Here is a 27,429-nt window from a genome sequence, read left to right as displayed (position 1 = left end):
CATGTGGTTTAAAAGGACAATGCCTTTTTTTTAAGAAACAGTGACCAGCTTTAGACTCTTCTGCAAGAGAAAATATTCTCTCAGCCTCTTCCTGTTAGGACCTTCTGTGTTTCATTCAAGTACCCTCTCACTCTTCTAAAGCTCAGTAGAAACAAGCCTAGCCCACCCAACCTTTCCTTATAAGACTGCCTTCTTATTCCAGGTATTAGTACAGTAAACTTCTCTGATGTGCTTGCAACACATTAAGATTTAAGACATCTTTATTAGTCACATGTACATCAAAACACACAGTGAAATGCATCTTTTGCGTAGAGTGTTCTGGGGGCAGCCCGCAAGTGTCACCACGCTTCCAGCGCCAATGCAGCATGCCCACAACTTCCTAACCCGTACATCTTTGGAATGTGGGAGGAAACCGGAGCACCCAGAGGAAACCCACGCAGACACGGGGAGAACGTACAAACTCCTTACAGACAGTTGCCGGAATTGAACCCGGGTCGCTGGCGCTGTAATAGCGTTACACTAACCGCTACACTACCAACCTTCCTTAAATAAGACCAATACCGTACACAGTACTGCACGTTGTCTCACTAATCCTTGGACAACCAGAGAATAACCTTGACACAATTCCCTGAGTAATAAAAGATTACTGTTAACTTTCCCAATTACTTATCTCTCACTATTGAGATACGTTTATTCTGCCAAAACAGGCAATTTCATACTTTCGCACATTATACTAGATTTGCTAGTTCTTTGCCCACTCAGTTCCCCATCCATATCCCTTTGCAGTCTCCCTATCCATGTCTTCTCCACAACTTACTCTCCTACTTATACTTGTGTCATCAGCAAATTTAGCAACAACTCATATCCACATTATTTGCAATAAATTATAAAATGTTGATGCCCAAGCAGCACGCCCTGGGGCACCACTCGTTACAAGTTTCCAACCAGGAAATTGTCAACTCTTCTATCAACACATTATCTCCTATACCATGAGCTTCTATCTTCTACAGTAACCTCCACTCCCCATCTGATTGCAAGGAGCAGCACGTTATCAAATGCCTTCTGGAAATCTAAATACAGGACCTCCCCTTTATCCACAGCATATACCACTTCTCCAATAGTCAAACACGATTTTCCTTTTACAAAACCCTCTTAACTTTGCCTGATTACCTTGAGGATTTTAAGTGACCTGCCATAACATCTTCACCATTTTTGAAAAATTATCTAGTAAGAACCTAATTTGTACAATGCAGAACAAAATCAACACAACATTTTGCCTTTTATGATGACAACTTGCATTTATATAGCTCCTTTGGTAACAACAAGACATCCATATTGCTGGCAAACAAAGTGAGACAGATTCATATGTTAGAAGAGGTGACCAAAAGCTAATACACTATTCCCAGAGGTGGCACGTATCTCCAAGTACAGGTTACAAGAGGAAACCTCATTTCACAAGTCTTTAGAAAGTGCTTTACTGAGAAATACCAGACTTTGGTTCTTCCCTCTCAGACCAACAAACACAACAATATCTGTATTCCCTCATCAGCATCAGTCTGGTAAACAAGGCTTCATTATGTTCATCCAACAAAGGCTACTCTTTCCATGAACAGCTGAGGAAGCTCTGCTGTCAGAGGCCGACTTGTCCTCGGCGGGGCAAAGGTTGGGAGATTGGGAAGGCGGGACAGGATGGGTCGGCACTTCTCAATTATCCCAGAAAACCCACTGTACAAGTTCCCAAAACGTCCCATGCATTGGTATTGGTTTATTGTTGTCACTTGTACCGAGATACAGTGAAAAACCTGTCTTGCAAACCGATCGTACAGTTTACAAACTAGGTGAAAACAGTTCGGTTACGGCACAGTGTAAACCAGCAGCTCTCCTCCCAGGTTTCATGAGCTTCTAATTGCCCAACAATTTTAAGCAAACTCAGCTGCACCGCGCATCGAGCCGGGAACCTCCCCGGACCCGCTCCCTGCGGCTCACTGATGCCCGGGAACAGGGCGACAGTGGCCGGTACCTTCCCTGCCGCCACACACACCCCCCGCCCCGACCCCCAGCCCTCACCTCCACCCCAGCCCCCCCACCCAGTCCCCGGCCCCAACCCTCACCTCCCCCCCGGCCCCCTGCCCCAACCCCTGGTCACCCCACCCAGCCCCCACCTCCATCCCCCTCCCGGCTCCCTGCCCCGACCCCCGGTCAACCCCCCCTGGCCCAGCCCCGACCCTCACCACCACCCACCCCCCAGTCACACCCCTCTGCCCCAACCCCTACCCTCACCACCACCCCCCTCCGGTCCCCGGTCCCAACCCTTAGTCAACACCCCCCCCCCCCGGCCCCTCACCTTCCCCCCCCCCCGGCTCCATGCCCCAACCCCCAGTCCCCTCCCCCCGGCCCCTCCCCTGCCGCCACACCACCACCCCCCTCCACCCCTGCCCCGGCCCTCACCTCCTCCCCACACCCTGCCCCAACCCCTGGTCACCACCCCCCCTCCCCCAAACCCCAGTCCCCCCAGAACCGACCCCCGGTCACCACCACCCCCCCCCGACCCCCAACCCTCACATGCACCCCAGCCCCCCCACCCGGCCCCCTGCCCCAACCCTTGGTCACCACCCCCCCCCCCCGACCCTCACCTCCCTGCCGCGACCCCCGGTCCCCCCAGAACAGACCCCCAGCCCCTCCCCGACCCCCGGCACCGAGCCTCACCTCCTCGCACTCCTCCCTGACGGCGAACCGTGAGCCGAGCAGGTCACAGAACTGTGCGAGGCGGACGGTGTCCTCGCCGCGGCCCAGCCGCTCCTCCAGCCAGCGGATCAGGTGGCTGTGGTGCTGCTGCACCACGTTCTCCGCCACCTCGTCCCGCACCCGGGCCGCCGCCTCCCGCAGCCGCTGCTGCTGGAACAGGACGGCGGGGCCGGGGCCGCAGCCCAGGCTCAGGGCGGCCGCCGAGCCGGGCCCGGCGCCTCCGTCCGCCGCCTCCGGGCCCCCGGCCGCCCCCAGCGCCGAGCCCGGGGCCGGGAGGCCCGCCCTGGCGGGGCCGCGCTCCGTGTCCGCGACCAGCTCCTCGTCCTCGTCCTCGTCCTCCTCCTCCTCGGCGGGGTCGGGCTGCTCGGCCCCGGCGCTCTCCGCGTTCCCCATCCCGGCCCGGAGGCTGCTGTCCCCGCCCGCCCGCCCGGGTCACTGCCGGCACCGCCCGCCGCCCGCTCACCGACCGGTCCCTGCCACACTGCCGGCTTCCGCCCGCCTCACGACAGTCCCTGCCACACTGCCGTGTCCCGCCCGCCTCACGACAGTCCCTGCCACACTGCCGGATTCCGGGCGCTTAACGACGGTCCCTGCCTCCCTGCCACACTGCCGGCTTCCGGCTCGGAGCCTGTCACTTTGCGACCGGTCGGTTCCCAGATCCCGCCGGTGGGAGGCCGTTCAGCCCGTCGCTCTGTGCTGGCTCCTTGCAGCAACCCTCCAATCCGCCCCACGTTCAGACTGGTCCACGGTCCGCCAGTGATTCTCCCACAAATATTCATCCAAATCTTCTTCGGATGAATCTTTCAGGCTACAATTTCCAGATGTCCCGACAACTCTGCGTAAAAAAATATTTCTTCACATCACCTCTGGTTATTTTGCCCGTCACCTGAGACCGGCTTCCCCTTCGCGTTCAGCCCCGCCGCGGCGGGATCTTGCTCCGCGGACACTGGCGGCCACGTTTCCCAACTCAGCACAGTCACGATACGGGCGGCGTTGATCTTACAGAATTCGGATTTTTGGGGTGACAGTTTGCAAGGTGTGTAAATGAATGGGAGGCTTTTCTTCCTCTTAAAATCTAAAAGATTGTGATTGTGATGTGGTCACAAAATAGGGAGGTTGTTAGAAACACAGGTTGTTAGAGGCACAGAAACAGGCCCTTCAGCCCACAATGTTGCACCGAACTAAGATAATGATACCTGATTACACTGATTCCTTCTACCCACACGATGTCCACATCCCTCCAGTCTCTGCACATTCATGCGCCTATCTAAGAGCCTCTTAAACCCCTCTATCGTATCTGCCTCCACCACCACCCCTGGCAGCGCATTCCAGGCACCCACCGCTCTCTGTGTAAAAAAACCTGCCCCACACATCTTTGAACTTTCCCCCTCTCACCTTAAATGCACGTCCTCAAGTATTATACATTTCGACCCTGGGAGAAAGAGCGGCTGTCTACTCTATCTATACCTCTCATAATTTTATAAACTTCTATCAGGTCTCCCCTCAGCCTCCACTGCTCCAGAGAAAACAATCCTAGTATGTAAAATTGGTAAATTGGTTTATTATTGTCACATATACTGAGGTACAGTGAAGAACTTGTTTTGCATAATATTCATACAGATCAATTCATAACACGGTGCATTGGCGTAGTACAAAGTAAAACAATAACAGAATGCAGAATGAAGTGTTAACGGTTACAGAGAAGGTGCAGTGCAGGCAGACAATAAGGTGCAAAGTCATAATGAGGTAGATTGTGAGGTCAAGAGTCCATCTTATTGTACTAGGGGACCGTTCAATAGTCTTATAACAGCGGAATAGAAACTGTCCTTGAGCCTGGTGGTACGTGCTTTCAGGCTTTTGTATCTTCTGCCCGATGGGAGGGGGGAGAAGAGAGAATGTCCGGAGTGGTTGTTTTACCGAGACAGCGAGAAGTGTAGACAGAGTCCATGGAGGGGAGGCTGGTTTCTATGAAGTGCTGAGCTGTGTCCACAACTCTCCGCAGTTTCTTGCAGAATCGGGCAGAGCAGTTACCGTACCAAGCTGTGATGCATCCAGATAGGATGTTTTCTATGGTGCATCTATAAAAGTTGGTGAGGGTCAAAGGGGACATGCCAAATTTCTTTAGCCTCCTGACGAAGGAGAGGTGATGGTGAGCTTCCTTGGCCATGGCATCTACATGGTTGGACCAGGACAGGGTATTGGTGATGTTCACTCTTTGGAACTTGAAGCTCTCAACCCTCTTGATCTCTGCACCATTGTTGTTAACAGGAGCATGTGCACCGCCCCCGCTTCCTGAAATCAATGATTTCTTTTGTTTTGCTTACATTGAGGGAAAGGTTGTTATCATGACACCATGTCACTAGCTCTCTATCCCCTTCCTGAACTCTGACTCACCGTTATTTGAGATACAGCCCACTACAGTGGTATCATCTGCAAACTTGTAGATGGAGTTAGAGCAGAATCTGGCCAAACAGTCATGAATACATAGAGAGTAGAGTAGAGGGCTGAGGACATAGCATTGAGAACAGTGTTGAGAATAATCGTGCCGGAGGTATTGTTGCCTATCCTCACTGATTGCGGTCTGTTGGTCGGGAAGGATCCAGCTGCAGAGGGAGGTGTAGTCCCAGGTCTCGGAGTTTGGACCTGAGTTTGCTTGGAATTATAGTATTGAAGGCAGAGCTGTAGTCAATAAACAATAGTCTAACGTAGGTGTCTACTGTCCAGATGCTCCAGAGATGAGTGTAGGGCCAGGGAGATGGCATCCACCATAGACCTGTTTTATCAGTAGGCAAATTGCAGTGGGTCGAGGTTGTCTGGGAGGCTGCAGTTAATGCGTGCCATGACCAGCCTCTTGATGGTGGATGTCAGAGCCACCGGGCTGTAGTCATTAAGGCCAAAGTCTCCTTATAGCACATACCCTCTAATCCAGGCAGCATCTTGGTAAACCTCTTCTGCACCCTCTCTAAAGCCTCCACATCCTTCCTATAATGGGGCAACCAGAATTGAATGAAATATTCCAGATGCAGCCAAACCAGCGTTTCATAACTTCCTGACTCTTGAACTCGATTCCTTAACAAATAAAGGCAAGCATGCCATACGCCTTCTTCACCACTCTATCAACCTCTGCAGACACTTTCAGGGAGCTACGGACTTGGACCCCAAGATCCCTCTGCACATCAGTTTTTGTTTCCTTTTAGAGAACATAGAACACAGAAAACCTACAGCACAATTCAGGCCCTTCAGCATACAAAGCTGTGCTGAACATATCCCTACCTTAGAGACCCATAGCCCTCTATTTTTCTCAGCTCCATGTACCTATCCAAAAGTCTCTTAAAAGACCCTATCATATCTGCTCCCACCACCGTTTCCGGCAGCCCATTCCACACACTCACCACTCTCTGAGTAAAAAACTTACCCCTGACATCTCCTCTATATCTACTCCCCAGCACCTTAAACCATGTCCTCTTGTGGCAACCATTTCGGCCCTGGGAAAAAGCCTCTATCTACCCGATCAATGCCTCTCATCATCTTATATACCTCTGTCAGGTCCCCTCTCATCCTCCGTCGCTCCAAGGAGAAAAGACCAAGTTCCCTCAACCTGCTTTCATAAGGCATGCTCTGCACTCCAGGCAGCATCCTAGTAAATCTCCTCTGCACCCTTTCTATGGCTTCCACATCTTTCCTGTAGTGAGGTGACCAGAACTGAGCACAGTACTCCAAGTGGGGTCTGACCAGGGTCCTATATAGCTGCAACATTACCCCTCGGCTAAATTCAATTCCTCGACTGATGAAGCACAATACACCATATGCCTTCTTAACCACAGAGTCAACCTGTGCAGCTGCTTTGAGTGTCCTATAGACTCAGATCCCAAGATCCCTCTGATCCTCCACACTGCCAAGAGTCCTACCATTAATACTATACTCTGCCATCATATTTGACCTACCAAAATGAACCACTTCACACTTATCTGGGTTGAACTGCATCTGCCACTTCTCAGCCCAGTTTTGTACAGTTCTGATATTTGTATTCATAAAATGATTTAAGCAAATACCATATTAGGTTGGAAGGGAACGTGCAGGACCAGGACAAGTCAATAATCTGGAATTGTCAACATAGAGGGCTTTCTAGAAATTAATTTAAATGATATGGTCAATAAAATAACTCATTCGAAACCAAAATGCTTGGCATTCTACACCACAGCTTACACTTCTAATCTTACTTACTATGACATAAAAGGAGTCCATTCAACCCATCAGGTCCATGCCAGCTCTAAACAGCACAATCTCAGCTCAGCTCGAGAATTCAGCTCCTTGGTCCATGGTTGGACGAAGATTGTGATGAGGTCATTGTGCTCCTAGGGAAACCCAAACTGGGCGTGGGTGAGCAGGTTATTGGGGAGTAACTTCCCCTTGATAGCATGGTCAGTTGGTGGCTTCCATCGCAGCTACACGGGTTGGCTGGTAATTAGCTGGACTGCACTTGTCCTGCCTTCTGTGAACAGGACATACCTGGGCAATTTAGCACATCGTCAGGTAGATGCCAGTGTTGTAACTGTTTTGGAACAGCTTGGCTAGAGGCACTGCTAGTTCTGGATCGCAGGCCTTCTGTACTACAGCTGGGCTGTTGTACAGTCAGGGAAATAAAGGACTGCAGATGCTGGAATCTGGATGAAAAACACGATGATGCTGGAGGAAGTCAGCAGCATCCGTGGAGAAAAGCAGGCGGTCAACGTTTCAGGTCAGGACCCTTCTTCAGGACTGAAGATAGAAAAAGGGGAAGCCCGATATATAGGAGGGAAAAGCAGAGGAGTGATCGGTGGACAAAAGAGGGGAGGTGGGGTGGGCACAGGGTAGTGATAGGTAGATGCAGGTAAGAGATAGTGATGGGCAGGTGTGGGGGAGGAGGGGAGAGCAGATCCACCGGGGGAGGGGTCAATGGTAAGAAGAGAGACTCCAGTCTTGGTAACATCCTTGTGAACCTTTTCTGCATTCTTTCCAGCTTAATGACACCCTTCCTGTAGCTCAGCGACCAGAACTGCACACAGTGCTCCAAGAGCAGTCTCACTAACGTTTGGTATATTTGTAATATGACATCCTAACTCCTGTACTCAGTGCCCTGGCTGATGAAGGCAAGTGTGCCAAACACCTTCTTCACCACCCTGTGCACCCTTGTCACCACTTTCAGGGAACTATGTACCTGTACCCCTCAGTCTCTGTTCTACAACACTCCCCAGGGCTCTGTCATTTACTTTGGATGTCCCACCCTAGATTAACTTCCCAAAATGCATCACTTCACACTTGTCAGAGTTAAATTCCATCTGCCATTCCTGGGCCCACTTTCCCAGTTGTTCTAGATCCTGTTGTAGCCTTAAATAACCTTCTTCACTGTCCACTATACCACCAATTTTGGCAACATCCACAAACTTACTAACCATTCTCATCCCTGATGATGAACTACAGGGGACCCAGCACTGATCCCTGGTCACAGGCCTCCAGTCTGAAAAACACCCCTCCGGTCCCACTCCCTCTCTCCTACCACTGGGCCAAGTTTGTATCCAATTGGCCAGCTCACCCTGGATTCCAAGTGATCTAACCTTCTGGACCAGCCTACCATGTGGGACCTTGTCAAAGGCCTTGCGGAAGTCCATGTAGACAAGATCTACTGCTCTGCCCTCATCGATCTTCCTTGTTACCACTTCAAAAAGCTCAATCAAATTCATGAGACATGATTTCCCACACACAAAGCCATGCTGACTCTCCCTATCAGGTTACCCTAATCATACTATCCTTATCCCTGACTAACCCTTTCCAAACGCAGGTGGATCCTGTCTCTCGTGATCCCCTCCAGTAACTGTCCCACCACTGTTGTTGGCCTCACCTGCCTGTGGTTCCCTGGCTTGTCCTTGCAGCCTTTCTTAAATAAAGGCACAACATTCGCCACCCTCCAGACCTCTGGTTTGGAGACTCAGGAGGAAAGCAAGATGGGTCATGTATTCGGCAGTTGTGAATGCTTCAGCCTTGTCACTGGTAGTCAGATGCTGGCTCCTGCCAGATGGGGATGTTCCTGTAACCTCTTCCTCCTCCCGTTAGCTATGTAATTGTGCGATCACTTAGTTCTATTTACTGCATTCCCTTTTTGCTCTTTAGCTCACAAGGAGTCCTGGACTGCACCTTCATCAGGCTGACACCTCGTTGTTTTTCAGTGTCCCTGCCATGCCCTCCTGCACCCCTCAGTGACCCAGGGTTGGTCCCCGATTTGTTGGTGATGGTGGAGTGAGGGATGTGCCGGGCCATGAGGTTGCAGATGGTGGTGGTCTACATTTCTGCTGCTGCTGATGGTCCACAACACCTCACAGATGTCCAGTTTTGAGTTGCCTGATCCGTTCTGAGTCGATCCCATTATCATGTTTGTAGAGCCACACAACATGGCAGAGGGCGTCGTCAGTGGGAAGACAGGACTTTGTCTCCACAAGGACCGTGCGATGGTCATTTCTACCTATGCTTGACATGGACAGACGCATCTGCCACAGGTAGATTGGTACATTTATCCCTGCTGTTGGCTCACTCACTACCTTCCACAGACCCATTCTGGCCACCCTGTCCATTAGGACTTGGCCAGCTCAGTCAGTGATGGTACCACCAGGCCACACTTTGTGGCGGCCATTGAAGTTCCCACCCAGAGTATGTTCTGGGTCTTTGTTACTGTCAGTGCCTCCAAGTGTTGTTGAACATTTAGGAGCACTGATCGATCAGCAGAGGGAGAATTCAGGTGGTCTGGATTCCCCAAGGACCACTCCCTCCTACTTGTACAGCACTGCGTGGCTCCATCTCTGGAGGGTCTGACCTGCCGTTGGAGCAGGAGTTACCCAGGGACTGTGATGAAGTCGACTGGCATATTGACTGTGAGGTGGCCATCAGGAGGTTACTTCCCCTGGCCTGTGACACACCAGTCCCTGGGTGTTCATGAGGGGGCCTTTGCAGAGGTGACAAGGCTGGGAATGACTTCACTGTCTCCCAATTTGGTGGGGGGGGGGGGGGAACAATGGTCCTACATGTCCATAGATCCCTCAAGGTTGCCACACAGGTTGATAGGGTTGTTAAGAAGGCCTATGGTGTGTTGGCCTTCATTAGTCGGGGTATTGAGTTCAAGAGCCGCGAGGTGATGTTGCAGCTCCATAGAACTCTGGTCATAACCACACTTGGAGTATTGTGTTCAGTTCTGGTCACCTCATTATAGGAAGGATGTGGAAGCTTTAGAGAGGGTGCAGAGGAGATTTACCAGGATGCTGCCTGGATTGGAGAGGATAGGTTGAGTGAGCGAGGGCTTCTCTCTTTGGAGAGAAGGAGGATGAGGGGTGAGTTGATAGAGGTGTACAAGATGATAGAGGCATAGATCGAGTGGACAGTACGACAATGGCTAACATGAAGGGACATAATTTTAAGGCAATTGGAGGAAGATACAAGGGGGATGTCAGGGGTAAGTTTTTTTGCACAGAGAGTGGTGGGTGCGTGGAACACACTGCCTGCAGAGGTTGTGGGGGAAGATACGTTAGGGACATTTAAGAGACTCTTAGACACATGAATGATAGAGAAATGTGGGAGGGAAGGGTTAGATAGATCTTAGAGTAGGATAAAATGTCGGCACAACATTGTGGGCTGAAGGACCTGTACGGTGCTGTTGTGTTCTATGTTCTAACTGACACCTCAAAGCACTGGAGAGAGACCACCATCACTGGCTCCACAGTTTCCTCCACATCCACTGGCAGGATAGGTGAACCAATGTTGTGTCTTCTCCCAGGTCAATATCCTCAGAAAAAAGACCCCAGTGAAACTCAGTCAGCTCCACTGGGCAAGCCAAGTCATTCATATGCCCAAGGCTCCCAAAAATAGGCTCTCTGTTCTGAGCTCAGTCACAGGAGGGGATCGCCAGGTGGACAGAGGAAGTCCTCAGTCTCCTTGACAAAGTGTAATATCCTCACCTTAAAAGGAGAATGCACCCAGCATGTCCCAGATGGTGAGGGTCCTTAATGATGGATGCCACCTTCTTGAGGCACCGCCTCTTGAAGATGTGCTCGATGGTGGGGACGGTTGTGCCCGTGATGGAGCTGGCTGAGTCTACAACCCTCTGCAGCCTCTTGCAACCCTGGGCTTTGGAGCCTCCGCACCAGGCGGTGATGCAACCAGTCAGAACGCTCTCCACCGGACATCTGTAGAAATTTGCAACAGTCTTTGGAGACATACCAAATCTCCTCAAACTCCTAATGAAGTAGAGCTGCTGGCATGCCATCTTCGTGATTGCATCAATATGTTGGGCTAAAGATAGAGCCTCTGAGATGTTGACGCCCAGGAACTTGAAACTGCTGTGTTAACATGTCACTTTAAAATAAAGTTGTGTTGCCTATGCCGTTACTTTAAGAATGGACTGTGTGTCTGGTGTTGTAAAGTGACAAGAGGTGCTGAACTATCACTTTAAGAGAAGGTGCTGTTGACACTGTTACTTTAAGAAGAGGCACAGTTCCTGAACTGTCATTTTGAGATGGACTTGTGTTCATGAAAGTCACTTTCTGAGGCCTACTTCTACCACTATCAATTCAACAGGAGCTGTCTTTCAGAATTGACCGTTTAGTAGGAGGGTCGGGTTACTGCACTTTCAGGTTAAGAGAAAGCTGCGTTAGTGCGTCCCTTCAGGAGAATGTCCTGCCCCCAGGGGAATGTGCTTCTGTCCCCAGGGGAATGTCCTTCTGTCCCTTCAGGGGAATGTGCTTCTGTCCCTTCAGGGGAATGTCCTTCTGTCCCTTCAGGGGAATGTGCTTCTGTCCCTTCAGGGGAATGTCCTTCTGTCCCTTCAGGGGAATGTGCTTCTGTCCCTTCAGGGGAATGTCCTTCTGTCCCTTCAGGGGAATGTGCTTCTGTCCCTTCAGGGGAATGTGCTTCTGTCCCTTCAGGAGAATGTGCTTCTGTCCCTTCAGGGGAATGTCCTTCTGTCCCTTCAGGGGAATGTCCCTGAAGGGACAGGAATGTGAGATAGAGGGATATGCGGGAGGAAGGGGTTAGGTAGTGTGAGGGTGGTCTGATGGACGGCACAACACGGTGGGCCGAAGGGCCTGTTTTGTGCTGTATGGTTCTATGGTCCTTCGGCCCCTTCAGGGGAATGTCCTTCTGTCCCTTCAGCAGGGGCAGCGTTTCTCTCCCGTCAGCCTGCATTGACCACACTGCCCACCCGAGTGCAGGTTGCCGGAGCCGGGCAGCTGCCGCCGCCCCTCCCGGAGGAGGCGGCGCTGCTGAACCGAACCGAACCGAACTTCCAGCGGCGATCCTGTTCCCGGCCGGAGCCGGTGTGGCCGGTGCTGGGATCCCCGGCAGCCCCCGGGTCCCTGCGCGCTGCCGGTCCCGGCGGCGTCACTTGGAGGGGAAGCTGCGCTGTCTCACTGACAGCGACAAGGGAGCCCGGAGCCTCGGCCGTGCCCGGCGCCGATGCTCCAGCCCCTGGTGCTGGGCGCTGCCTGCGCCGCCGCCGCCCTGCTGCTGAGCTGCGGCCTGGCGGGGTGGCGGGGCCCCGAGGCGGCTCCCCCCACCCCCCGAGTCTTCAGCAAGGCCGAGCTGAGCCGCTACACCGGCGGGGCGGGCAGTCCCGGGCTGTACCTGGCCGTCCTGGGGCAGGTGTTCGACGTGGGCCGGGGCAGGAAGCACTACGGCCCGGGAGGGTCCTATCACTTCTTCACAGGTGGGGAGAGGGGGGGGAGAGGGAGAGGGGGGGGAGAGGGAGGGGGGGGAGAGGGAGAGGGGGGGGGAGAGGGAGAGGGGGGGAGAGGGGGAGAGGGGGGGGAGAGGGGGGGAGAGGGAGAGGGGGGGAGAGGGAGGGGGGGGGAGAGGGAGAGGGGGGGGGGAGAGGGGGGAGAGGGGGGGAGAGGGGGGGAGAGGGAGAGGGGGAGAGGGGGGGAGAGGGAGAGGGGGGGAGGGGGGGGGAGAGGGGGGGAGAGGGGGGGAGAGGGAGAGGGGGGGGAGAGGGAGAGGGGGGAGGGGGGGGGAGAGGGAGGGGGGGGAGAGGGGGGGGAGGGGGGGAGAGGGAGGGGGGGGAGAGGGGGGGAGAGGGAGAGGGAGGGGGGGGGGAGAGGGAGGGAGGGGGAGAGGGAGGGAGAGGGAGGGAGGGGGGAGGGGAGGGAGAGGGGGGGGAGGAGAGGGAGAGGGAGGGGGGAGGGGAGGGAGAGGGAGGGGGGGGAGAGGGAGGGGGGAGGAGAGGGAGGGGGGAGGGGAGGGAGAGGGAGGGGGGAGGGGAGGGAGGGGGGAGGGGAGGGAGGGGAGGGAGAGGGAGGGGAGGGAGAGGGAGGGGGGAGGAGAGGGAGGGGGGAGGGGAGGGAGAGGGGAGGGGGGAGGGGAGGGGGAGGGAGGGGGGAGGGGAGGGGAGGGAGAGGGAGGGTGGAGGGAGAGGGAGGGGGAGGAGAGGGAGGGGGGAGCGGGAGAGGGAGGGGGGAGGGGAGGGGGGGAGGGGGGAGGGGAGGGGGGGAGGGGGAGAGGGAGGGGGGAGGGGAGGGGGTAGGGAGGGAGGGGGGAGGGGAGGGGGGGAGAGGGAGGGAGGGAGGGGAGAGGGAGGGAGGGGGGAGGGGGGGAGAGGGAGGGAGGAGGGAGGGGAGGGGGGAGGGAGGGGGGAGAGGGAGGGAGGGGGGAGGGAGGGAGGGGGGAGAGGGAGGGAGGGGGGAGGGGGGGAGAGGAGGGGGGAGGGGGGAGAGGGGGGGAGGGGGGAGAGGGAGGGAGGGGGGAGAGGGAGGGAGGGGGGAGGAGGGGGGAGGGGGGAGAGGGAGGGAGAGGGAGGGGGGAGAGGGGGGAGAGGGGGGGAGGGGGGGTAGAGGGAGGGGGGAGGGGGGAGAGGGAGGGAGGGGGGAGGGGGAGGGAGGGGGGAGGGGGGAGAGGGGGGGAGGGGGAGAGGGAGGGAGGGGGGGAGGGGGGGAGAGGGAGGGGGGAGGAGGGAGGGGGGGAGGGAGGGGGAGGGGGGAGAGGGGGGGAGGGAGAGGGAGGGGGGAGGGGGGGAGGGAGAGGGAGGGGGGGAGGGAGAGGGAGGGGGGAGGGGGGGAGGGAGGGGGGGAGGGGGGGAGGGAGAGGGAGGGGGAGGGGGGGAGGGAGGGGGGAGAGGGAGGGAGGGGGGGAGAGGGAGGGAGGGGGGAGGGGAGGGAGGGGGGGAGAGGGAGGGAGGGGGGAGGGGAGGGAGGGGGGGAGAGGGGGGTAGAGGGGGAGAGGGGGGAGAGGGAGGGAGGGGGGGAGAGGGAGAGAGGGGGGGAGGGGGGAGAGGGGGGGAGGGGGCGAGGGAGGGAGGGGGGGGAGGGGGAGGGGGGGAGAGGGAGGGAGGGGGGGAGGGGAGGGGGGGAGAGGGAGGGAGGGGGGAGAGGGGGGAGGGGGGAGAGGGTAGGGAGGGAGGGGGGAGAGGGGGGAGGGAGGGAGGAGGGAGGGAGGAGGGAGGGGGAGGGAGGGAGGAGGGAGGAGGGAGGGGAGGGAGGGAGGAGGAGGGGAGGGAGGGGAGAGGGGGGGGGAGGAGGGAGGGGAGGGGGGGGAGGAGGGAGGGGAGGGAGGGGAGGGGGGGGAGAGGGGGGAGAGGGAGGGGGGAGGGGAGAGGGGGAGGGGGGAGGGAGAGGGGAGGAGAGGGAGGGAGGGGGGAGGAGAGGGAGGGAGGGGGGAGGAGAGGGAGGGAGGGGGGAGAGAGGGGGAGGGGGGAGGAGGCAGGGGGGAGGGAGGGAGGGGGGAGGGAGGGAGGGAGGGAGGGGGGAGGGAGGGAGGGGGGAGGGAGGGAGGGAGGGGGGAGGGAGGGAGGGGGGAGAGAGGGAGGGAGGGGGGAGAGAGGGAGGGGGGAGAGAGGGAGGGAGGGGGGAGAGAGGGAGGGGGGAGAGAGGGAGGGAGGGGGGAGAGAGGGAGGGAGGGGGGAGAGAGGGAGGGAGGGGGGAGAGGGAGGGAGGGAGGGGGGAGGGAGGGGGAGAGGGAGGGGGGGGAGGGGGGGGAGGGAGGGGGGGGAGGGGGGGGAGGGAGGGGGGGAGGGGGGAGGGAGGGGGAGGGGGGAGGGAGAGGGAGGGGGGGAGGGGGGAGGGAGAGGGAGGGGGGGAGGGGGGAGGGAGAGGGAGGGGGGAGGGGGGAGGGAGAGGGAGGGGGAGGGAGAGGGAGAGGGGAGAGGAGGGGAGAGGGAGGGAGGGGGGGAGAGGGAGAGTGGGGGGAGAGGGGGGGAGAGGGAGGAAGGGGGGAGGGGGGAGAGGGAGGGAGGGGGGAAGGGAGGGAGGGGGGAGGGGGGAGGGGAGGGGGAGGGAGGGGGAGGGGAGGGAGGGGGGAGAGGGAGGGGGGAGGGGGAGGAGGGAGGGAGGGGGGAGAGGGAGGGAGGGGGGAGGGGAGGGGGAGAGGGAGGGGAGGGGGGAGGGGGAGGGGAGGGGGGAGGGGGAGGGAGGGGGGGAGAGGGAGGGGGGAGGGGGAGGGAGGGGGAGGAGGGGGGAGAGGGAGGGGGGAGGGGAGGGAGGAGGGAGGGGGGAGGGGGGAGGGAGGGGGGGAGAGGGAGGAGGGAGGGGGGGAGAGGGAGGGGGGAGGGGGGGAGAGGGAGGGGAGAGGGAGGGGGGGAGAGGGAGGGGGGAGGGGGGGAGAGGGTGGGGAGAGGGAGGGGGGAGGGGGGGAGAGGGAGGGGAGAGGGAGGGGGGGAGAGGGAGGGGGGAGGGAGGAGGGAGGGAGGGGGGAGGGAGGAGGGAGGGAGGGGGGAGAGAGGGAGGGAGGGAGGGGGGAGAGAGGGAGGGAGGGGGGAGGGAGGGAGGCGGGAGAGAGGGAGGGAGGGAGGGAGGGGGGAGAGAGGGAGGGAGGGGGGAGGGGGAGAGGGAGGGGAGGGAGGGGGGGAGGGGGGGAGAGGGAGGGGGGGAGGGGGGAGGGAGAGGGGAGAGGGAGGGAGGGGGGGAGAGGGGAGAGGGAGGGAGGGGGGGAGAGGGAGAGGGAGGGAGGGGGAGAGGGAGGGAGGGGGGGAGAGGGGAGAGGGAGGGAGGGGGAGAGGGAGGGAGGGGGGAGAGGGGAGAGGGAGGGAGGGGGGGAGAGGGAGGGAGGGGGGAGAGGGAGGGAGGGGGAGAGGGAGGGGGGGGAGAGGGGAGAGGGAGGGAGGGGGGGGAGGGGAGAGGGAGGGAGGGGGGGAGAGGGGAGAGGGAGGGAGGGGGGGAGAGGGGAGAGAGAGGGAGGGGGGAGAGGGGAGAGGGAGGGAGAGGGGAGAGGGAGGGAGGGGGGAGAGGAGGGGGGAGAGGGAGGGAGAGGGGAGAGGGAGGGAGGGGGGGAGGGGGAGAGGGAGGGGGGGAGGGGGAGAGGGAGGGGGGGAGGGGGAGAGGGAGGGGGGGAGGGGGAGAGGGAGGGGGGGAGGGGGGAGAGGGAGGGAGGGGGGAGAGAGGAGGGAGGGGGAGGAGAGGGGGGAGGGGGGGGGAGAGGGGGGGAGGGAGGATGGGGTGCGGGGTGGGGGCGAGGGGTGTTGGAGCGAGGGGAGAGGGGCCAGGGGTGGGGAGAGGAGGCGGGGGTGGTGATCAGGGGTGGGGGAGAGGGGCCAGGTGTGTCGGAGGAGGGGGTGAGCGGTGGGGGACAGGGTCCGGGGGTGCTGGGGGGAGGGGACGACGGGAGGGGTAGAGGGGTTGGGGAGAGGGGCTGGGGTGTTGGAGGGAGGGGGAGGGGGAGAGGGGCCGGAGGGTGGGGAGGGGTGGGGAAGAGGGGGCTGGGGGGTAGGGAGTGGGGGATCGGGGGCAGGGAGTGGGGATCAAGGGTGGGGGGTTGGGGAGAGTGGGTGAGGGATCGAGGGTCGGGGAGAGGGGCTGGGGTGGGGTGTGGGGGATCGGGGACGTGGGGGATCGGGGCCGGGGGTGGGAGGCAGGTCCGGGACACGGTGCACTGCAGACGCCCAGCGTCCCACTGCGGCTTTGACTGGTTTCAATGGAGCACTAACGTTGTTTCCCGGCCGCGGTGCATCCACCCCAGCCCAGCGGCGGTGCGGTATTATGGCACTGCATCGCCTCAGTCACACGCCGCACTCCCCCCCCTCCCCCCCCCGCCCCATCGCTGGTGTTTGCGGTTTGCTGAGTTTACGCTGGATCTGGCTGCCTTTCCAATCCTGTTCCAACCCGACCTCTGTTTGTCTAAAGGCCGGGTTCTGCACCAGGCGGTGTGTCACACTGCCTGTCCCTTCCCCTCCCATTTCCTGAGTCTCCATCAGTTTGGCCTATAGCAACCGAAAGGTAGCTCGCCGCCAGCGTGCGGGATGAGGATCTGAAAACAGAATTCAGTATAAGAAACCCAATTTGTTGGAATAATGATTTTCACATGATCTGTCCTTTGATTCTAAAAGGGCAGCAAAACCCTAGGACCGCCAGTCACACAGCTACCTCACAGCTTCAGTGACCCGGGTTCAATCCTCGCCTGGGTCCCGTCTGTGCGGACTTTGTACATTCTCCCTTTGACTGTGTGGATTCCCCCAGATGCTCCGGTTTCCTCCCACATCTTAAAATTCATGCCAGTAGGTCAACTGGCCACTGCAAATTGTCTCTTAGTATGGGTAATGGGCAAAAGAATCAAGGGGACTTAGATAGTTATGTGAGAAATAATAAGTTGCAGACCTCTCAGGGATTGGGACTGATGAGATTGCTCTGCTGGGAGCAAGCATGGACTCAGAAGGCCAAATGGCCTTGTTTATCGTATTGAATGTAACACTTGCTGCCGATGATCAGCGGACAAGATGGGTGTTTCTTGAAGTAAACTTGTTCCGTTGTTAATGACAGGTCGAGACGCCAGCAGAGCATTTGTGAGCGGTGATTTCACCGAGCCTGGTCTAGTGGATGATGTGTCGGGACTCTCTCCCATTGAAATGCTCTCTCTCCATGAGTGGCTCACCTTCTACAAGAGAGAGTACATTTTTAGAGGTAAGTCCATTGGCAGAAATGCTGGTCCAAAACCCAGGGTGAAATCGTTTTAAAACACCCAGGAAGATGTGAAGTCTTCAAGCTCAGCTTCGATCTGAAGTTGCCAGTTAAGGTGACCTTACCTCATTGTCCCATCTGAGATTAGTTCTTGACTCATCTTGATACCCTACTCCTCTCCTCCACTCCACCCACCAGATGACTGAGCACAGGTTGGGGATCAAAGCCAAGGCCACCTTCATTGGTGTGGCTGTTAACACACTCATGATATTAAGGTACAGATATTTATTTATTAGTCACATGTACATCGAAACACACAGTGAAATACATCTTTTTGTGTAGAGTGTTCTGGGGGCAGCCCGCAAGTGTGTCACGCTTCCGGCGCCAACATAGCACGCCCACAACTTCCTAACCCGTACGTCTTTGGAATGTGGGAGGAAACCGGAGCACCCGGAGGAAACCCACGCAGACACGGGGAGAACATACAGACTCCTTACAGGCAGCAATGGGAATTGAACCTGGGTCACTAGCACTGTAAAAGCGTTATGCTGACCGCTATGGCAGTGGTCCAGTCTGTGAGCCTCCATCTGAGAGTAATGTCCACAGAAGCTTTTGATTCATTATTCAGAGACAGATGACTTGCATTGAAGCATTTGTATCTGAAGTTTGTTTTTGCTGATGGAAGAAGTTTATGTATGCCGATTTTGCTTAGGGAGTTAGTGAAAATGGATGAATTTTCCAGAAGCACCAATCTCTCCTCTTCCCTCCCCTTTCACCATTCCAAAGGGATTGTTCCCTCTGGGATGCCGCGGGTCACTCCTGCATCTCCCACACCCACTGCCCTTCCCACATGTGCAACACCTCCCTGTTAACCTCCTCCCTCCCCACTGGCCAGGGCTCAGGTGAAGCAACTATTGTACTACCTTAAATGAACTGTAGTGAAATTGTTGCTCTTGATGTAGTCTGCTTGGGAGAAGATCTGTGTTCAGTGTGGAGTGACCGTGAGTTTCCAGTTGCATGTCACTTTAACCCTCCGTCCCACTCCCACTCCCTGTCAGTCTACCACACTGTTACAGCACACAATGCAAGCTGAAGGAACAGCACTTCCTCTTCTGACCAGGCACGTTGCAACCTTCCGGTCTCAACATTGCGCTGGATGGTGCTAGACTGGGCCCATGGCCCAGAACTGATCCTGTGGTCCCTGGGTGTACCTGGGCAGGACATGGCCATCTGCACCCTCAAATCCCACAGCATGGATGACTGATTCAGAGGCCCTGCTTCTGATGTGCCCCAAGACTCGGCAAAACTGGGGACAGAGCTTGCGGGCTGCCCCCAGCACATTCTCAGTAACGCAAAAAGATGTATTTCACTGTGTGTTTCAAAATACACATGACTAATAAATATCTTGAACTGTAACAATTTAAATGTCTAACTTTGAGACATATAAATTATTATTTTTTAAATTAATAGCATGAAATTAAAACAAATTAATTTACAAAGAAAAGCTCCTTCCTCTTCAGCCTGCAGATCTGCAGATCTAGAAAGCAGTGGGCTCTCTGTTCCTGGCCAGGTCTGGTCTGCTGTTGTATCTGGGTACTGAGGTGTCCCAGGCAGACTGGGCTGTGCCCAGGGATTTGCCACAGATTACAGCAGTGGAATGGTGACAGATTTGGCATGCTGACTCTGCAGTACGTCCTGAACTCCTGCTGTAAGTGCAGGCCTTCAATGATGCCACAGTCAGCATGATTCAGCTGGTAAAGTTCAACAACTCGGATAATGAACATTCCCAGATTCTCTGTTCCAGTTTTTGAGCATTCCTTTGATAATTTCCAACAATCTTTGTGCATTTTCACCTTCCCTGGGCCTTTCCTAGTTTGTGTTTCACCCCAACCTCTGCCGATCACCCTATTGCAGATTTCCCTTCTATCCTCCCCTTCCTTCCCACTTTCTCTTCAAACTTGTTTATCTCCTCCTTTTCCTAGTTTGGACGGAAGGTCACAGATCTGAAGCATTAGCCGTTTCCCTCTTCACAGATGCTGCTTGAACAGCCGAGTATTTCCAGCACTGCCTGATTTTATTCGTGTTGGTTTCCCTTTGTGGAGGTGTTGCCGGGTGTAGTATTAGCTGTGGAGCCAAGAAGACGATGGTTGTGAATGGTCAAAGCAGAGCAAGTAGTAGGGTTGGGGAGATTAATAGCATGGATTTCTGAAGCTCCAGTCTCTTGTACCCCATTAGTTTCATCACCACGAGAACAGCACCTCATCTTCTGCCTGGGAACATTACAGTCTTCTGAATTCTACATTGAGTTAAACAACTGCGGATAGTTGGCATGTCCAACATTTCCTTGTGTTGAATTTCAAATGAGGATTTTGCACCTCCAGTCAAAGCCTTTAGGTTCCTTTGCTCATCCCACTGCCAATGTATGTCTTTCCAATGTCCGTGTTCGTCTTTCAGTCATTCCTGTTTTCCAGTCTATCATAGATCTTCCCTTTGTGTAACCCTCCCCTCTCTCATTGAAACCTGATTGGGATTGACTGGAGATATGTTGAGAGGAAAGTTTCCTCTGCTTGGAGTCTGGAATTAGCGAGCACAGTGGTCTGACAGTTTGCAAATGAGAAATCTCTTCATTCAACAGTTTGTGAATCTTTGCAATTTTCCTGCCCAGAGGTGTATTCAAGGCTGAGAATGATAGATTTGGGTTGTGGGGATCAGTGAGGAAAAAGTCAGGGTTGAGGATCAACATTTAATACTTGTATATATTCTGCCATTGTTGAAGATTTGGGCATCTTTGGTGAGGCCAGCAATTATTGCCCATCCCTAATTAGCCTTTGAACAGAGTGGTTTGCCAGATAGTTTGGAGTGGACCATATGGGTGGTTTTGGAGTCACATCATCGGCCCGACCAGACAAGGATGACAGGTTACCCCCTCTGCTGAGCATTCGTGAACCAGGTGGGCTTTTAACCACAGAAGTAGTTTTTGTGGTCATTTTTACAAAGACTCAATGTGGTTGATCCACAAATCCCAGATTATTAAATGAATTAAAATTCCAGAGCTGCTGCAGTGGGATTTGAACTCAGGTCTCTGGGTTACTCTTCTGGTAATTTAACTGCCACACTACCATTGTACCCATTTGTTAAGTGTTTCCGGTGAGGTTCAGACAATTCTGCATACTTAAAGTATACTTGGGGTACTGAACATGACCATCAGCGAGCCAGTTTTGTTTGCAACACACAAAGTGCTGGAGGAACTCAGCAGTCAGGCAGCATCTGTGGAGAGAAATGAACAGTTGACTTTTTGGGTGAAGATCCTCCATCTTTGTTTGGCCAGTTAGGCTTTCAGTTACCATCTGACCTATTGCCCAAATTCCAGCTTCCTAATGCTTGACACCTTGTGCAGGTCCTCCCTGGATAATGAACTCGTTCCATTTTTACAGATATCCATCAGTCAATTTTGTCCATAAGTCAGAAAATACACAAAAATCACCATGGTAACTGTACCTCCGCAATATTGTAATGAATGGCATCAAAAGCATACAAGACTGATAAGAAAGAACAATTACTAAAAGTGGAGAGAGAGGGGAAACTAGTTTTGCTATTTGAGGTAACGTATGTATGTACGTCAGACTGTTGAATTTAATAACATTATGGGAGCTTGTTCTTAGGGAGGGGTGTCTGTAAGTCAGGCAACTCTTAACTGAGGGGCTGCCTGTGCTGAGCACCTGTTAAACCACACAATGGAAGCAATTCCTCTCTCCCCTCCCAGGCAAATTAGCCGGAACGTATTATGACGCCAACGGTGAACCGACCCAAGCCCTCATCGACGCAGAGCTGGTCACCGAGCAAGGAAGGAAACTGAAGACGGAGTCTGAATTAGAAAACAAAGTGTTTCCTCCCTGCAATTCCGAGTGGACCTCCGGCAGAGGTGGCAGAGTTTGGTGTTCGACTCACAGGTCAGGCGGTTGTTCTCTCCAGTAATGTTTTAACGTTGGAAGTCTGAGAGCTGAAACCCCACTTAGGTGCTGGCTCTGATGACCCAACCTTGTGGTGGAGCAGGTTAGATCCCAACAGGTAGATTGTGAGGCCAAGAGTCCATCTTACCGTACTAGGGAACCGTTCAATAGTATTATAACAGCAGGATAGAAGCTGTCCTTGAGCCTGGTGGTACGTGGTTTCAGTCTTCTGTATCTTCTGCCCAATGGGAGAGGGGAGAAGAGAGAATGATCCAGGTGGGTGGGGTCTTTGATTATGCTGCGCTTAACAGAGGCAGCGAGAAGTGTAGACAGAGTCCATGGAGGGGAGGCTGGTTTCCATGACATGCTGAGCTGTGTCCATAGTTTTCTGCAGTTTCTTGCAGTCACAGGCAGAGCAGTTGCCGTACCAAGCCGTGATGCATCAGGATAGGATGCTTTCTATGGTACTCTGATAAAAATTGGTGGGTGCCAAAGGAGACCTGCCAAATTTCTTTAGCCTCCTGAGGAAGTAGAGGTGACGGTGAGCTTTCTTGGCCATGACATCTACATCATTGGACTAGGACAGGCAATTAGTGACGTTCACTCCCAGGAACTTGAAGCTCTCAACCCTCTCGACCTCAGCACCGTTGATGTAGTCAGGTGCATGTACACCGCCCCCTTTCCTGAAGTCAATGACCAGCTCTTTTGTTTTGCTGACACTGAGGGAAAGCTTGTTGTCACAACACCATGTCATTAAGCTCTCTATCTCCTTCCTGTACTCTGATTCATTGTTATTTGAGATACGGCCCGCTTCAGTCTGCAAACTTGTAGGTGGAGTTGGAGCAGAATCTGGCCACACAGTCATGAGTGTATAGGGAGTAGAGTAGAAGGCTGAGGACGCAGCCTTGTGGGGCACCAGTGTTGAGAATAATCGTGCCGGAGGTGTTGCTGCCTGTACTCACTGATTGCGGTCTGTTGGTCAGGAAATCAAGGATCCAGTTGCAAGGAGAGGTGTTGAGTCTCAGGTCTCAGAGTTTGGTGATGAGTTTACTTGGAATTATAATATTGAAGGTGGAGCTGTAGTCAATATAAAAGTTATAGTGAGCAACTTTATCAAAAAAAGAATCACAATGGCACTCTGCATTTTTCACCAGGATGGAGAGCTGATCATGAGCAAAGAGTCACTGTGCAGACGGATCTGGCCATGTCCAGCACACTATTAAAGCCAATCCACTTCTAGGAACCTTGCATTAAACTTTCTCCAAAGTGTCCTACAGTAATAAGGACGTGGTTTGCATCAACCACAGGTGCCCTTGTGGTACAAGGCCAATGTAGAAGCAGAGGGTGAGAGAGGTTGACAGAGAACATGGCTCAAGTAGTGAGATTAGATTGAGTGATTGCTTATGAACAAGACAAGTTACGGCTCCCATACAAACCTAAAGCAAAGCAAGTAAATAATCTTTCTCTTTCCAGTGGAGGAATAGAAAGGAATTGGGTTGGAGTCCCGCGCAAATTATACAAGGCTGGATCAAAGAACTATCGCTGTGTTTGTGTGCGTACAGATGGACCAGCGTCGAATCAACCCGAGTCAGCTCACAACAGAGGAGATCTGGACAACCCTGCTCTGCGGGAATATCCAGGATGCCAGAGCCTTTCAGACTCTTGTGTTGTTGTGGACGAGTAGTGGCTTCTGACCAGCCTGCACTGAGGCAGTAGACCATCAATACATAGACCGTTTTTTAAAAAAAACATTAAATAAATTGACAATCTGGGAGGATATTCCTGTTATGGGTATTGTTCTTGATACCAGACTGAGAAGTGAGTCAAGGTAGTGTTGGGGTTTGGAGGGGAATGTGAAGGGTTACTTGTTTCCATTGCAGTTGGAATGTGAAACCAAATTCCTCGTGCCCCCTTGTCCTCGCCCCCTGGAGTTTCAAGGTCCTAAACATTCTTCCTGACATGAAACCAAATTCTTCCTGTGAATGTAGTAGTGTGGGCTGGTACTGGTGTGAACCATCATGAAACTGCTGGAGTGGTTCACCAATGTTCATCACAAAGCGGCAGCACTCATTCAGTGAGGTCTCACCACGTTATCCGCACTCTGTGCCTGAGTCACTCCCCCAAAGCAAAAGGTGCAGTAAGGGCCTTGGGCTAACGTTGGAAAAGTTACAGTGCTACAGATCTAGTTGTAGAGGATGTAACAACCCTCTGGACACATCCAAGCAACCTGATTCAGTTCACAAATGGAGATCTGGACAAGTCTGCCCTGGGGGAATACATGGGCTGCCAGAGCCTTTCAGACTTAGGACATAGAATACAGCACAGGAACAGGCCCTTCAGCCCACAATACCAATTTAAACTAATCCCAACTGTATCCCTCCATTCCCTGTTCACGTGTCTGCCTCAATGCCTCTTAAACATTATTATTGGATCGCTACCCACCACTTCCCTGACAGTGCATTCCAGGCATCTACCACTGTGTAAAGACAAATTGCCATGTAAATCTCCTTTAAACACTTTCCCCCCTCGCACCTTAAAGTTCTGCCCTCTACTATTTGACATTTCCACCCTGGGAAAGAAACCCCTACCTTCTACCCTGCCTCTGCCTCCCACACATTTTATGTACTTCTGTTAGGTCGCCCCTTAGCCTTTGACCCTCCAGAGAAAACAATCTAAGTTCATCCAGTCTTTCCTTATAACTAATATTCTGTCATCCAGATGCCATCCAGTTGATCTTCTGAACCCTCTCCAAAGCCTTCACATCCTTCCTGTAATGAGATGACCAAAACTGCACACATTACTCCAAGTGTGGCTTGACCAAAGCTTTATACAGCTACAACTTCCCAACTTTTATACCCAGCACCCCGACTGATGAAGGCAAGCGTGCCACGCGCCACCTTTACCACTCTGTCTACTTGTGCGCGGATCATTCTGTACATCAATGCTCCTAAGGGTCTTGTCATTTACTGTACACTTTCCTCTTACATTTGACCTCCCAAAGGGCAACATTTCACACTTCTCCAGATTAAACTCCATCTGCCATTTCTCTGCCCACATTTCCAACTGGTCGATATTCCTGCTGAGTCCTTTAACAACACTTACTGTCCACAACTCTGCCTAGTTTGATGTTGTCTGCAAGCTTCCTAATCAGCCTGTTCAAATCTGTGGACCACCACTGGTCAAAGACCTCCAGTCAGAATGACACCCCTCCACCACTACCCTCTGTCTTCTGTAGAAGCTGCAGTGTGGCAAAGGTTAAGATGGTGAGCAGGTGTACAGAACAAGGTCCTTGGAAGAATAAACCTCCCTTTGAACAGTATGAAATACCAAGAACAGGAGCAGACTCAGCAGATCAGACAAGATAAAGATCCTAATGAAGGATTGGAAAGCACAGAAACTATTGGACAATTACTAAAACTAAGGTATAATTAGCCACTTTTGATCAGAGTAAATACAAATTAAGGGTTGAATAGCATGCAGTTTCTGTTGGTTATTGATGCCTGCAAGAATATATTGTGATTGGTGATATTTATTCTCTGTATGCTAATAAGTGATTAGGAAGTGCACAAGATTTTAATTGGTCAATGCCTGTATACAATTGACAATTTTGAACCGAAGTTTTAGAGTGGTTCAGTGACCGGGATGCTGCTGCTCCCCCCCTTGTGCACAAGTACTTGAAGTTTTGAGTCCAGTCGATTGACGACAACAGTTTCTTGGAGGTTCCACCGAGCTGCCACCTTCCGCTTTTGCTATTTGGGGAAAACGAAGTTGAGCCCCGGTGACCGATCGGTCCCCAGTAGCTCATATTAAGATATCTTTATTAGTCACACATACATGGAAACACAGTGAAACGCATCTTTTACATAGTGTGTTCTGGGGCAGCCTGCAAGTGTCGCCACGCTTCTGGCGCCAACATAGCCTGCCCACAACTTCCTAACCCATACATCTTTGGAATGTGGGAAGAAACCGGAGCACACGGAGGAAACCCACGCAAACCCCTTACAGACAGCGGCCAGAATTGAACCCGGGTCGCTGGTGCTGTAATAGCGTTACGCTAACTGCTACACTACCGTGCTTATTTCTTCCTCTGTGGAGTAGTTGAAGTAAGCCATCACATCGGTTGCCGAGGAGGGTAGTAATTGCGATGGAAGGTTCGAGTCCCCCATTCAGGAACAAGGTCCTACCAAGAGAGCCGCAGCAGTGGATGGTTTGAGTCCCCGACTACGGTACCTGTGGCTCAAATCCCACAAAGAAAATAGGGAAAGGGACCATCGTGGGTAGGAGTGGGAATTTTTAATGTGCGAGTGAAATGGGGGGAGCTCCGTCAGAGGAATGTCCTAGACCCCCCACCTCAAGGGGACGCTGGCAGCTTGCATGTTTTTGCATTCTGGCCCCGAGAGCGTACAGTATGTTGGGGAAAAGGGAAAGTGGATGGAGGGAAGTGGATGAGACGGTACATTCAATGCGGACGGTCCCGAGTGTTCACAGAAACTATTAACGGAAAGGGGAAAACGTGGGTTGGTCTGCATTTGGTCGCTGGAGAGGTGAGATGCAGAAACGGTGAGGTGGATCCTGCAGGAAAAGCAAGGAAGGTGTACACAAGGTGCTGGAGGGGAGGGGAAGACAAAGAACGGGCAAGGATAATGGTGTCTACCTCCGTGTTTAACAAGGAACAATTGGGACCGGAGTCTGAGGATGAACTAGGTGACTATAACCCTCTCCTCCCTTAGGCACAGTTACAACAAAACCCCCTGCAGAATGCCCAGTGACACCGGCACCAGGCAGTCAGAGGCTCCCGATAGCACCACAGGAGATGCACCAGGACAGGGGGTTGCAGAAGGCGGGGCTGGTTCGTTGAATGAATGTCCGGTAGCATAAAGTACTGGACGCCATTGTTCCAGTGCAGGCCTGTACCCCATGTGCGTGTTCCCAGGACCAACTGGAGAGGCAACCTATGTTTACAGACCATGATCTAACCCTAAGGGCAGAAGGAGGCAATGATCAGCTGACCCGTTAAGGTACAATTGGACCCCACTAAGCCATTGCCAGGGAGACCTCTGTATCCCTTGAACCCCGAGGCTGAGAAAGCCATTAAGCCTGTGTTGGCAGCCTTCCTACTCCAGGGAATTACCGTGCCCATGGTGAGCCTCTTCAATACTCCCTCATTACTGGTGAGGAAGCCAGGAAAGGACACGTGGCACTTTGCAAGACTTGCGAGCTGTTAATGAGTGCGCGATACCAGCCTATCTGCTAGTTCCCAATCCAGCCACGATGCCCAGTTGTATTCCAGCCAACATCACATATTATACAATGGTTGATGTACGTGGTGTTTTCTTTCTCCATTCCAATCCACCCGGACCCCCAATATTTGTTCACTTTCACCTACCAAGGCAAATGGAATACCTGGACCTGCCACAGGGATATACCAAGAGTCCTACCACATTCTCTCAGGCTCTACAGAGGGACTTAGAGCTATAGGGCACTACAGCACATAAACAGGCCCACCTAGTCCACGCCAGCCTGGTTTCCTGCCTAGTCCCAGCTACCTGTACTCGGACCATCACCCTCCATACCTCTTCCAAACTTCTCTTAAATGTTACAATTGAACCTGCATCCACTACTTCGGCTGGCAGCTCGTTCCACACTCGCACCACCCTCTGAGTGAACAAGTTCCCCCTCAGATTCCCTGTAAATATTTCACCTATATAAACCTATGACCTCTAGTTTTAATCTCACCCAACCTGAGGGGAAAAAGCCTGCATGCATTCACCCTATCTATACCCCTCATAATTCTGTATACCTCTATAAGATCTCCCCTCATTCTCCTGCGCTCCAGGGAA

The 27,429-nt window shown here is 54.2% G+C and overlaps 2 protein-coding genes across 2 annotated transcripts in view; one reads left to right on the top strand and one right to left on the bottom strand.

Annotated features, from left to right (window-relative positions):
* Positions 1-3,212, bottom strand: part of zzef1 (zinc finger, ZZ-type with EF hand domain 1) — a 188,817-nt gene extending 185,605 nt beyond the window's left edge. The window contains 1 exon segment of the mRNA XM_052035349.1: positions 2,707-3,212. Coding sequence (XP_051891309.1) covers positions 2,707-3,138 — 432 coding nt within the window. The 5' untranslated portion in view covers positions 3,139-3,212.
* An 8,718-nt stretch (positions 3,213-11,930) lies between these two features.
* On the top strand, positions 11,931-23,368 carry LOC127581454 (neuferricin). Its single transcript, XM_052035882.1, has 4 exons — positions 11,931-12,469; positions 17,502-17,642; positions 21,403-21,589; positions 23,063-23,368. Exons 1-4 carry the CDS (start codon positions 12,220-12,222, stop codon positions 23,271-23,273), a joined length of 789 nt encoding a protein of 262 aa, XP_051891842.1. The 5' UTR covers positions 11,931-12,219; the 3' UTR covers positions 23,274-23,368.
* The last annotated feature ends 4,061 nt before the right edge of the window (positions 23,369-27,429 follow it).

This window comes from Pristis pectinata, chromosome 21 (genome assembly GCF_009764475.1).
Source record: "Pristis pectinata isolate sPriPec2 chromosome 21, sPriPec2.1.pri, whole genome shotgun sequence".
Classification (NCBI taxonomy): domain Eukaryota; kingdom Metazoa; phylum Chordata; class Chondrichthyes; order Rhinopristiformes; family Pristidae; genus Pristis; species Pristis pectinata.
This window is presented reverse-complemented; position numbering and strand designations above follow the sequence as displayed.